At 44.9% G+C, this 12,668-nt stretch overlaps 1 protein-coding gene across 3 annotated transcripts in view; it reads left to right on the plus strand.

Moving 5' to 3' along the window:
• Positions 1-1,085: 1,085 nt before the first annotated feature.
• Positions 1,086-12,668, plus strand: part of CSNK1E (casein kinase 1 epsilon) — a 210,819-nt gene continuing 199,236 nt past the window's right edge. The window contains exon 1 of one of the 3 annotated variants that reach the window (XM_069231327.1): positions 1,086-1,277. In XM_069231327.1, the coding sequence (XP_069087428.1) occupies positions 1,164-1,277 (114 nt within the window). In that variant the 5' untranslated portion in view covers positions 1,086-1,163. Of the gene's footprint in view, positions 1,278-1,309; positions 1,424-12,668 lie in introns of those variants that run through there. The other 2 variants (XM_069231329.1, XM_069231328.1) reach the window with 2 other exon arrangements.

Raw genomic sequence — 12,668 nt, forward strand, 5'->3', positions numbered from 1 at the left:
ATCCCGGCGGTCCGACCGCCGGGATCTGGATGGCGGTAGGGGGGGTCGGAATCCCCGCGGCGGTGCAGCAAGCTGCGCCGCCGCGGAGGATTCAATGGGGCGGCGGTACACTGGCGGGACCCCGCCAGTGGTGCCGGTCCGACCGCGGCTTTACCGCCGCGGTCGGAATCCCCATTGGAGCACCGCCGGCCTGTCGGCGGTGCTCCCGCGGTCCTCCGCCCTGGCGGTCAAAGACCGCCAGGGTCAGAATGACCACCTGAGTGTCTGTAGGTTTCTTGGGGAAGGGTGGGGGTACTTTTATCCTGTTTATTCTTTCTTGCACTTTGGGCGCTGTACACCTATTGGCAATTTTTTGTTAGATTTGTCCATGCTCATTTGATGCTCTTGAAAACGTAATAAAATATTTTAAAAAAATACTAGAACACCATATAGGAGTCGGTTGGCACAAGAAAGCCTAGCACAGAAAAAAACGTGTTTCTGGTTACATCGAGTGATGCGAGTTGGCCAGACTTGGGCCAGTTGCAGTTCAGTAGTAATCTCGCCTTTTTGAGCCTTACATGTAGCATTCGGCCACCCTTTACAATCATCGCTGCTTCATCCAGATGTCTGCACAGCACCCCGGGGAATCTGATAACCACTTACTAAACCATAAATAATGTCTTATGCAAATTCAAAGAAAAATGTTAACTTCTGACTTTTTGCAGTGCGTATATATTTAGTCTTGTGATTAAAGCAGTACAGTATTGTTAAAACATACACATACATGATCAAATGTAATAATATACATGAAGACACAGTGCACTGGGACAAACGTGGCGCGTTGTTCAATGTCTTTTTGATATTTACTGATGCATCTCATTAAGGATGTACTCGATGACAGACCTGCGCTGCGATAGCACAACACACTCGTCTCTTCTTTACCACCGACGTCTTCATTGGATACGGAGAATTTCCTTGTTGTGTCGGAAGGTGTAGAGGCGTGGCTACAACGTGAGGGGCTGGGGGACAAGCTCCCGCGTGTGAGAAAGAGGTCTCAAGTGAACTGAGGTTGATCTTAGGAGGCGGTGCTTCGCTGTGTTGTGCAGACACCAGAGGCGATGGAACGTCAGTCGCTGTAGGCGGTCCCACGCCTTGTTGTGAAGCCTAACTGACATCAGCTGTAAATGACCCTCCATGTTGTGGTGACGTTGAAGGCGTGGCATTACGCGATGACGTCAGGCGCGGGGGGTGGGGCTCGACGAACAGGAAGCGCCGCTGCCGTAGCTCGCACAGCCCAGGTAAGGCCGCTGTTTCCTTGGTTTGCAATCCTTCTGCATCCTCTCCCGCCCGGGACCATCCCGGCTCTTTTGCACCCTGAGCAGGGAGTCCCTAGGATGGAGCGTAGGACCATCCGTTTTTGGGGAGTGGGAGATCATCCGTGGAGGTAGGGGGGCCGGGGAAAGTGGGACAGGGGGCGGAGCCACTGGGAGATCCCTGCAGCCGCCTCCTTCAGCGTCCCCCCACTGTCAAATCCGGGAGGCAAAACCAAACGCCCCCCCACAACCTTTCATGGCGGCATCCGAGAGAGCAAGCCCACTTCTTTATGGAGAAATAATTCAGTTTAGTGAAGACGGACCCACTCCTCCTTTATCAGAGACCTAAGCTCCGAAACGGACATTCCCATCCCCCCACCGTAGCCAGAACTCCACTAACAAACATGGGAAAGGCCGAGACATCTCAGTTCTCCCGTAGAAAACCTTTATGTGCGGGAGGCAGTCATAACGCCTCTGCCCCAATAGTACTCCTTAGTAGAGAGACAACTCCAGTTAAAATCCCTCTTGCTTCTCCCTCCATCAGGTCGCACAAATCAGTTGGAGTCAGGGAGGGGGTGTTAAACTCACTCCTGCTAAGTAAGTCAAGTTTGCACGTCAGGGCTCGTTTTGGATGCTAGTACGACTCGATAATACCTTGGAATTAAAACCTTAACCATTGTGCAAAGGTGCCCTGAGTTCATGGCATTAAGTACGGGTGGGTCGTATCCAATGCAGTTTTGAACTCCTTATAGTTCACTTAGTTGGGGAAATAAGTTTAATAAATGTAAGGATGGTAAAGCATACCTTCTGTATGTCTGTGACTAAACTGGAACTCAATTCCACATCTTTCCATTGGGAATCAATGTTTGTTTAAAAAAAAAAAAGGGTCTTAAACTAGACTACTGTATCATTTGATCTAGGCTTTACATCTGTGTAGTTACTGTTAGTTGTTTTCGAGTGTTAAGGCACTACATTCATAGTATACTTTGTACATGTCATGTAACGTAGAGTGGGAGTTCCTCTTCTGCATAGAACTCCGTTACCAGATATTCTGCTGCATAAAACCCTCTGCGGGAGACCTGATCTTCCTCGTACCGGATAAATGTCAGCTACTGCAGAGAACGTCTAACCGAAAGGCAGAGTCCCTTGCCAGCGAGAGCTCCTCTTTGCTGCTGATAACCCTTTAGCAGAGAGAGCATCCAGTCTACCACGAAGAACCCCTTTATTAGAGGCAGAGACCTTCTCTTGCCATGCGGAGTTTTATTGATACAGAAAACCTCCACCATTGAGATACTTGAAAACCCTCTTTCTAAAGAGTTCCACTGCAATGACAGTCCCCTGCCCACGATTTACCAGAAAGATTTTCCCCTCTACCACAGCACAGCCATTTACTAGACAGAGTTCTGCCATGTAGAACTAGAGAAAACACTGCTACAGAGAACTACACTGTACGATAGCGATATTACTTAACAGTGAAACAGCCCCACGCACATAACCTCCTTATCAGAATGTTGTGACTTACAGAGAATCTATAGCAGAGATTGTTCCTCTGCCAGGGAGATCAAGAACCCCTTTACTAGAGCGGGAGAGACTTCACTTGTCAAGGAGAAGTACCTTAGCAGAGAGAGATCCATCCTTCCGAAGGAATCCAGTTACCGGATAGAGAAGATGGCAGTGAGAGGATGTACTATCAGAGATGGACGGAGAACTTTTATCAGAGAGAACATCCCTGCCACAGAAAAACTTCATTACTGAAACGCTGTCCTTTTCTGCACTGAATCTGAGACGAGAAATTCTGAGATGAGAAATCCCCTACAGGAGTGATCTGTGCCAGAGGCCTCCTTTAAAAGGCAGGGTGCCCTTATTATTGGGCAGCTGTTACAGAGAACTCCAACAGAAAACTCCCTTTTCAGAGAGTTTGCAGTCACATGGAATCCCCTTTACCAGACAGAGCTCCAGTCTGCAACATAGAACCAAAGAGAGAGATGTGTACGCTGCTACAGAGAACGTCTTTGTGAGAGAAAGTTTCCCTCCCACAGGACCCCTTACCTGAGAGTGTTCATTAACCACTGTTCACCCCTCTACAAGAGAAACTCCTTACAAGAGATTGTTCTGTTGTCAAGGAAAATCATCTCACCAGAGAGGGCACCCTTCTGGTATAGAAACTCTCTCTTAGATTTTGCTTCCTCTCACCAAGATCTATATGAGGCAAATACCTCATACCAGAATTTTCTGTCGCATACAGCCTCTTTTTCAGGCAAAGCATCATTCTGCCACATAGAGCTAGACAACCATACAGCTGCAGAGAAACCTACACCCCGCCTCAGGCCATCTCATAGGAAACCCTCTTACCAGAGAGGGTTTGCTGCCACCAAGAACCCCTTTAACTGAGTTCAGTTGCGAAGGAAAATTGCCTTACCAAAGAGAGCTCCACTGGGAACTTCTTTACCAGATAGTGGCCCCTCTCACTGATGTCTCCTCTATCTAATAACCCTTACCAGAGAGGTCTTCCTTGCTCCCACACAGAAACCCCTCACTAGAGAATTATTTCAGGCACAAAAGGTCTTATGCGTAGAAATTGCCCACTGATTCACAGACAACATCTCTACATAAACTTATCTTGAGAGGGAACCTCACTCTGACACAGAAAAACCCTCTATCAGGGAGAGGTAGGTAGAACCCCCTAACAAGAATTCTGCTTCAAAGGAGAAATCCAGTAGTAGAGCGTACCCACTTGGCCACATCAAACCCTTTAGTAGGGTGTTCCTCTGCTGCAGAAACCCTCTTCCCAGACATAGCTTGCTCTTATAGAGATCTATTATCAGAGCAGTATGTAGAACCCAGTACCAGTATTTCTCTCTTCCCACCCCCCTTTACAAGAGGTTTTCCCTCTGCCTCAGTGGTTTCTCTTATCAGTGGATGCTTGCATCTACCACACACAGCTCCTCTACTGGAATGACAGAGCACCCTTACAGGAGGACTTTATATAACCCCCAGTATGAAACTGGGCTCCCGTCTATCAAGTCATTCCTCTACCAAAGGGTGACTAAGTACATCCTTGTAAGACACTGGGCTATTATTTGTGGTGGGTGACTGCCCACTTCAAGGAGAAATCACAACCCTCGTCATGGTGAACCTTCCAATTCTCTAAATTAACTTGTGCTTAACCACTTGGTAGCTATGGCACAGCCCAGACAGGCCTATTTTAGGCTGATGTGTAAAGTATTTATGCAGTACCGAAACATTAATAAAGTCAGAATACCAAATAAGAAAACAATACAGTAAACATTAATAAATAAAATGAAAAAATCTAATGAGGGGAACCAGGGATATGGATTTTACAAATTGTTAGAAAGGGCACCAAAAAGTGCTTATTGCCAAGAATTGTCCATGGTCGCAGTAGACAAGGACCCGGGCTAAATTTCAGGCTTGACCGCAATGGGGTGTGGATCAAATACACCAACCTCGTTTGTCCCAAAGATTCTAACATTCTTAATTTGTCTTTTAAGTCCTAATCTGCAATAGAAGTACTCTGCTAAAGCCCCAAAGTCCTCACAGGAGGCACTTAGAAACACACCTGGTTTAGTCAGCTGGGTAGTTCCAGGAAAATGCCTCTTGCTGCTGTTTGCCTATAGTCACACAGTAGGTCAGCCGTCTGACCCTTGGAGACTATTTCTTTCTCTTGGTCACAGACAGCTGGTTAAGTCTTCTTTGATTCTTCTGCCAATCCAAAAAGTGTACTGTAGTGGGTACTTGGAGGCGCCACATTTATGCACCAGCAAGTGGATGCAGGTGACTCCTGGCTCCTCCCTAACCAATGTGGTTAAAATTGCTAGGGTTAATCCTACCCACTTTCTCCACAGTTCCTGTTTCAGGGCCTAAATTGCCACGTGCCAAACATTTTCACGATGACAAAAGTCACATTAAACTTGGGCTCTGAGGACTGGGGGTGCGTGTGGGGTTTGCTCTAAGGTAATACTACTTTTCTCCCACATCTAACAGTAAAATCAAGTGTAAAGCAGGTAGTGTACCCACAACAAACAAAAATAGAAGTCTTGTAGGGCAAAAGTAAGGACCTGCAGCATCTAGATGGGAAATCCACATGAATTGTCTTGGCATCCTGTTCTCTTCCTTTCAAGTGTAACCCAAATGTTACATGTGGCTCAAAAGACTTGGAGAGCAGGATTTGACAGTGTAGTGTTCTGGTGTGCCCCACATGTTACACATGACACAACAGACTTGTTAGGCAGAATGTGTGAGTGTGGTGTGCTGGGATGCTCAGAAACCCCACTCTAAATGTGAGCTCTAATACTCTGTCTTTTTATCTGATCCTCGCACAGCAAGTACTTCTTATGAAAAGGTGTTTCTTCCTCATTGGTTGTTTTTGTCTTTCAGTCTTAACATACATTACCTACATTCCGTCTTGTGGTTGAAAGCATGTGTGTGCAATGATTGCTGTGCAGCTCTGTGTACATGTGCAGACAGAACACTAGTGTGGGGATAGCCCACAGTAGCACATGTAATCCATATTACAGATGTTTCTGAACGCAGTACTTCTATAGAAAACGGTGGCTGGAAACATTAATATTTACATGCCTGTGCCTCTTTATACAAGTATGTTTCGATTCATAATTCAGTGAACTGACATCGCATAAATGCAAACTCAATACTAATATTTGCACAGCATGCCCATTTTTACATTTCAGGGTAAACTTCTTGGGGCTTTATGTGCAGATGAATAAGAGCACAGTTAGAATGTTATGTTCAAGAAGATAATCGAGTGGTAGCCAGACTGGGAAGCCAGCTTAGAATTGTAGTGATGTCTAAGAAGAGTAATTGTTTAGCACAGGTTTGTACTGCTAATCCACACTACACTGTGGTTGAGCAGCCTCTGGAGTCTGATGACTCCAGAAAAGCTGCTGGAAATATTCTGGGGTTTGGTATTTCCCTATTTTTTTTTTTTTTTTTAAAGATCGGACAAAAATAATATTTAATTTGGAAGTGAATTCTGCATAAGTAGTCTCTGGTACAAAAATAGCTTTTTGTGGGTTGTATTAACTTTTAGAAACGAGCGTGGGAAGGTACACATTCTTAAGTTTGATGGACTGCTCTATTCAATGTCTATTTTGAGAGGAGAAACATTGCTTTTTTTAAATTCCACATAGTCAGATGCAAAATGGTTATATTCTAGCAAAAGTTTAGCGAGTCAATGCTCGGATGTAGCAAGAAAATAGCTCTCCACTTAAATGGCCTAGGGATCAATTTTTAGGTCAAGCGCACAAGTTCTTTGACCTGTTAGTATCGTGGGCTTTTAACCCGGCCCATCACTTTCACTAGTTTGTGGGCTTGCCTTTCAAAAATCCCTTGATGCATTGGTAATTGCTTTGTTTGCCCCGCCTTGAGACAGTTTTGTTACTGCCTTGTAGACTGACCCTGTTACATGGATAATTACACGATTGCTGATATACTTCAGTGTGGATGAACTTTTTTTTTCTTTCGTTTGCTCCGACAGCGCCAACAGCACAAACTCCATCGGCGGTATTGGAGTGCTGGTCACATTGTTTACGCTGGCCAGGTCCGCTGCAACTTTCTGATTTGTTGCTTTATCTTTTTAAGTTCTGTGTTTCTCCAAGGTGTTGGTTTTCTTTTGTTGTGTTTAGTTTTTCTGAGTGGTATTAGGATATCAAAAGCTTCCCGTAGCCACTCAGTTTTGGCACAGAATTAATTGTATCAAGATCTGTGTTTGCTGTTAGTTGTGTCTCTAAGTGATCCAAATTGAGTTTGCTCCATGGTCGATAGGTGTATGTATGTAACAGCGTAACGCTTTCCGAAAAAAAACATGTAATTGATAAATGCTTTACGTAACAAACACAGAAATCTGCAATGTGTCTCGACACATCGGGAGAAACAATACTACAGTATTCACTGCTCTCAGAAAAGTCACCCCGTAATGCTTTGCAACCATTCATTTTCAAAACATTTTGCCCATAACTCAGCCTGTGGAGGTCCTAGGACAGTGGGACCACACCCAAAACGTTCAGAATGCCACACACTTTCTGTTTAGGTCATCTATGAGGACCCCAAACTAATAATAGCCCCTCCTGCCATTCAGTCCCTTTTTAAGCTCTCTTATGGCTAGAACTTTTGTTTTGAATAGCTTGGAATAGTTTGTGTCCTAAGGGCCTTAATATTGCAGTAGGCCTCCTATGCCTGAAAATGTGTAAGGCACTAAGCTCTCTAGGGCAGTGGTTCCCAACCTGTGGTCCGGGGACCCCTGGGGGTCCGCGAAGCATCCTCAGGGGGTCTATGACTGCTTAAAAAATGTAGTAATAATAACAGATTAGGTCCCCAGCTTTCAGTAAGGACTCATTGGGGGGGGGTCCCTGGATTCCAATAATTCAGTGGGGGTCCCTGGACTCCGTTACAGATAAAGTGGGGGTCCACAGAAGTCAAAAGGTTTGGAACCACTGCTCTAGGGGCTAAATATATGGTTGCACTACATTACCTTGTGCCATTTTATTTTCATGTGGTTATGCCCTCTAGGGGCTAATTATATGCTTATATGATGATGTTTCATACAAATTATATTTTTATTGTGGGGTTCTCTAGAGGCTGTTCTGAGCATTACAGCCACATACTACAATTGTCGCTGCACTCGGATACTTGCCCCATAAATTATGGGGCATTGCTTTTACAAAACATTTTTGCCCATAACTTAGTGTGGTGGCCCTAGGACAGTGGGACCACCATCAAATCGGTAAGCACAGCGTGCTTTTTCTGTTTGGGTCCCCACACTAGGTTGGCGGGGGATGGGGTAAAATAATATAATAAATAGTGGCAATCTTTTCGTTTTTTGCAGTAGCTGGAGGAAGAAGGTAAATGGAAGTGCTTTGGGTATGTGCAGGACCACTGGAATTGTTTAACAGAGAGGACCAAATTATGCGACCGGGTTGATCAATTTATGGGGCAAGAAAAGGCCAGTTACGCATTTATAGCGTCAATAGCTCTAACTCAAGCAAATGCAAGACCTATTTTTTGCTGTCTCCCTTGTGCACTTCTTCCCTATAAAATACTTGCCCTCTTTCCTCATTGTTGCTTCCTGCTCTACCCAGCCTGTCTGTAAAAGCACATAAACGGGTATGGAGTAACTATCGAAATGAATGTCAATATGGCATGTTCTTTGATTGTTCACAGTAGAACATGTCCTGTACATGGTGAAAAGGCTACTCGGAGTGTCTCAGGCAGTGTAGAGCTGAGGTTCACAGAATGTCCTTGCTCAAGTGATGGACACATGTCAGAATTGGCCCCATGATGGGGGGCCAGGTTGGAGGTTTGTGAGGGTCTACAGTGTTCACAGATGTGTGGCGTGACTGCACAGTAGACATAAGGGGAATGCACAGGGTGTCGCCATTTCGGAGACTGGCAGGAGGTATGGAATTGGCTCCACAACACCAAAACATAAGAGTTCTGGAGGTTTGTCTCTTCACTAGGTTTGTGCTCTGTGAAGTATTCATAAAGTATGAACAGGTTGCTTATTGTCATTTCCTCACCACAAGTTTGGGAGAGGTTAATGGAATGTGCCTATCGCACAGGTGCTGGATCTTAAACTGTGTTCATACAGCCTTTACCTTGTCACTTTGTAACAACGGATGGAAAACCTTCACTGGAGCGGTATGGGGAGGTCATTTGGAAGTGTCAACCATAGGAACACGGGGTCAAGGAGCACATATTTTGCATTTAAAAGCTGTGAAAGTGTGACAGTCTGTGTAGTGTAGGAATGTGGGTTACAGGAAGTTTCCCCTGGAAGCAGTGCCTTAAGGTCATTGGAGCACAATACATTCTTGCATTTGGTCTTGCGTGCTTGAGCGTAGCTTCGCAGAGGTGGATACATGCTCAAAAGTCTGTCTTGTAGAAGTTTATTAAAGGCCTGGTTCTTACCCTGGGTCTGGCGACTGTTTAGAATATTAAATAATAGCGCAATAAAGTGTATGTGCGTAAAGTAAAACATTAAATTGAATATTTCAAAAATGTTCTGTAAATCAAATTGAAAAAATAAAATGCTATCCTTGATTTGAGTGAGTGATGCAAGTGCAGCAGATAATTGGTGGCCTCAGTTGTGATTCTTGAGGGTCCCTAAAGGTCAAGAGATTAAGAGCCACTGACTCAAAGTATATGTACGCTTGCTTGCTGATGGGCTTAAATGCCAGGCGTGCAAGCAAGAATATCTGAAGAACTTTGTGGGGATTGAAGATGTCCTTCCGACCTCTTTTCCCTTGACCGAAGGATTTATTTAAAGCTACAAGTAACTTTTTTTTTTTTTTAATTATTTTGCCATGTTTAGTTTTGTTGGCCATTTTATTTGATTTGAGCTTTCTTTTAGAAAAAAACTGCAGTTTACTAACTTTGTTTTACTGTCCGGTTTCGTTGTTCATTAGGTTGAGCTCTGACGTGTTGCAATCTCTTTGGGCTTTTAACCACACCCATCGCGCTCCATTCACTATCACTCGTTCATGGGGTTGCCTTTCAAAAATCCTTTATCAATGGTAAACGCTTTATGTGTGTCCCTCTTTGGGGCAGTTTTGTTACCGCCTTGACCATCGACCCTGTTACATGGATAATTGCACTTTTGCCGATGTTTGACAGTGAGTGATCTTTCCTTTTGTGTCTCTCATTTGCACTCATGCTCTTGGCGGCCACATCACTTTGAATAGACACGCCTATGTCAACTGTCTGTCCTTTTTTAATTTATGTGGCAAGAAAAGTCAATTTAGGAATATACAACACTAATAGCTCCAACTCGAGCAAACGCAAGACCCCTTGCACTACAATTGGTTGTTCTACACCATGATTACTCATTGCCATATTTTTAAGAGTACGTGATAGTTTAAATTTTTCCTGCTTAGTGTCGATCTTTAAACATGCAAAGTGTATGAAGGGTGCTTGCAATAAGTCCAACCACTGGCCTGGCAGTTCGGCAACACTGTTCCTACTGGAGCAGGGTTAAGATGGATTTGCATATGGCTGTGTCCAAACTGAGGTGGCATGATGGGCAAAAGAAAGGTGGTTTGTAGTGCTACCAGTCAGTTGACTGTGGTTATACACATTGCAGGCATTCCTCCATCTGTTGTGTGTGTTTGCGCTTTTTAATGGGCGAGCACAAAGTTTCTGTTCTCTCGGTTTGGGCTTGAAACCACGCCCATGCCACATCAGTCACTTACATTGGTTCATGGGCTTGCCTTTTAAAATCCGCTTGCTTTCATTTGTGAAAGGCATACATACGTCATGCCTTTTCCGGTGTTTAGCCCACCTACACAGCACCAGTAAAGTACCAAAAACATACGAGGCTCGATGTTTTCAGCCTGGAGTTCGGACTACTTTATCTGTGTATTTTCCACGCAACGCGATCGCGCTGCATTTTACATATCGCGGTCGCGCTGCGTTTTTTTTTCTTTCTTTTGCTTTACAACACTAATGGTTCTAACTCGAACAAATGCGAGACCTGTTGCATTGAAAATGCTTGTTTTTCTTTTTTTCCCTTCCTTGCATTGCTTGAAGGAGGGCTTTGGTTTATTACAGGCAATGTGAATTGGAAAAAACTGATACACATACCGTTGAGCCCTTCCAGTGGTCTGCTTCTTAGGATATCTGTGGTGTAAGGGAATTGGAGGGCGAGTGTTGGAAAGGAGATGGCGATAGAAGATCTAATTGGATTCCTCTTGGCCGTGGGTATTGTGCTCCTATGTTGTCTAAATGAATATAGAGATGGTGTCCTGGTTGGTCTGTAGCCGTTGTAGTACAGACGAATCATCCTATTTCCTGCCTTTCTCCTTCCCGAGTTTAATATTGGACTGCTAGGCTTTTACACGGAGTCTTTTTCTAAAAAATGAATGCATACTGCGCTGCCCCCAGTGGATTGCGCTGTTTGCTACTTTAAGGAGCTAGTATTTCCTCTCGTAGCACGAAAAGTCTTTAATGCTGATAATTGAGGATGACTAGAGGAGTGCGTGACGTGACTCCCAGTAATCAATTTGCTGATCCACTTTTTGCAAAGCCATAACTGTGCTTTAATGTTTTAGAAACCAAGGTGAGGGCAGGTGACATCAAAATACCAAGGTAAAACAATACATTCTCTCTTCCCCCTTGTTAAGAGACCCACCAGTGACTATTCAGCTGGCTTTGATGCAGACGAGTGACACTTAATGTGACGACTAGCAGACTTCATGTGTCTGAATATGTAGCCAAAAGTACAGGACCTCTTGCTGCTCTGGTGCTCCATCACAGTGGCAGTGTTTTTGTTAGCATAGATAGAATTGTAAGCCAGACACCATGCAGTGTGTGTAGTCCCTATGGACAGAATAAGTGAAGCTGGATGGGCTCCGTGGTTTTCTGTTTTCGCACAGTCTGTGTGTGCCTTTTTTTTGCTTGTATTTTTCCTCAAGCTTAGCCCAGGTACCTTACAAAGGATGTCGGCAACTTGTGAAAGTCAGTGCTGGTTGGAAGCTTTGTGTTTTGAGAGTCTCATTTGACAGGTGACTGAGGACAAGTAGGTTGCTGAGCTGGAAGAAACCAAACTTGAAAGATTACATTCCTGTACGTAAAGTATGCCAAGCTGGATGTTTATATATATATATATATACATTCACACTAAGTCGGCACTAGGGATCTTGAATTTTGTACATTTGAACTGAATTTCTCAAACTGGTTTAAAAACGTACGCACTTGTGTGCGCCGGACGCCCAGGAGCTCTCTGCCGATTTGCTTGTGTGTGTCGGGCGGCTCCTGTCTGTTCACGCATACAGCACAGGAAATCCCTAATACGCAGGCACCAGACGGATTTTCTTCTGCCAAAAAAATCCTCAGGAGCCGGGGAATAGTTTCCCTAGCTCCTGAGGTTGTTTATTGTTTTCATCGAAACGACGACGCACATGGCTTTAACTGAAAACAAAAGTGAAATGAGCAGATCAGCTGGTAGGAGGCAATCGCAGCCCTCTGAGCACCTAGGCAGACGGGAGAGGTATCATTGGAAAGGAGAGTTCTCTTCCCTTTCCAGTGGTACGCTTCCTTAGTGAACCCCTGCTTAGGGGTTCACTGCAGGAGTGTGATTTCCCAAGCAGGGATCCATTACACTAGGCACCAGGGAGGGAGGAGCGGCCCCTTGGGCAAGAGCTTTTGTTCCTGCCCATATTATTTTGGACAGTTCAGCCCTCCCCGATGTGCCCCAGCAGGGGGCAGAAAGCCAATTAAGCACACAAATGTAAAGTCTTCCTCCCTGCACCCCTACCGGGGGGAGGCGTAGAGGCAGCCCAGTAGATGGAAGGGTATTAAAAAATGAAAAGCGCTGGTGGCTTCCCTCCACCATGGTTATGCCCCCACCCC

This window comes from Pleurodeles waltl, chromosome 4_2 (genome assembly GCF_031143425.1).
Source record: "Pleurodeles waltl isolate 20211129_DDA chromosome 4_2, aPleWal1.hap1.20221129, whole genome shotgun sequence".
Lineage (NCBI taxonomy): Eukaryota > Metazoa > Chordata > Amphibia > Caudata > Salamandridae > Pleurodeles > Pleurodeles waltl.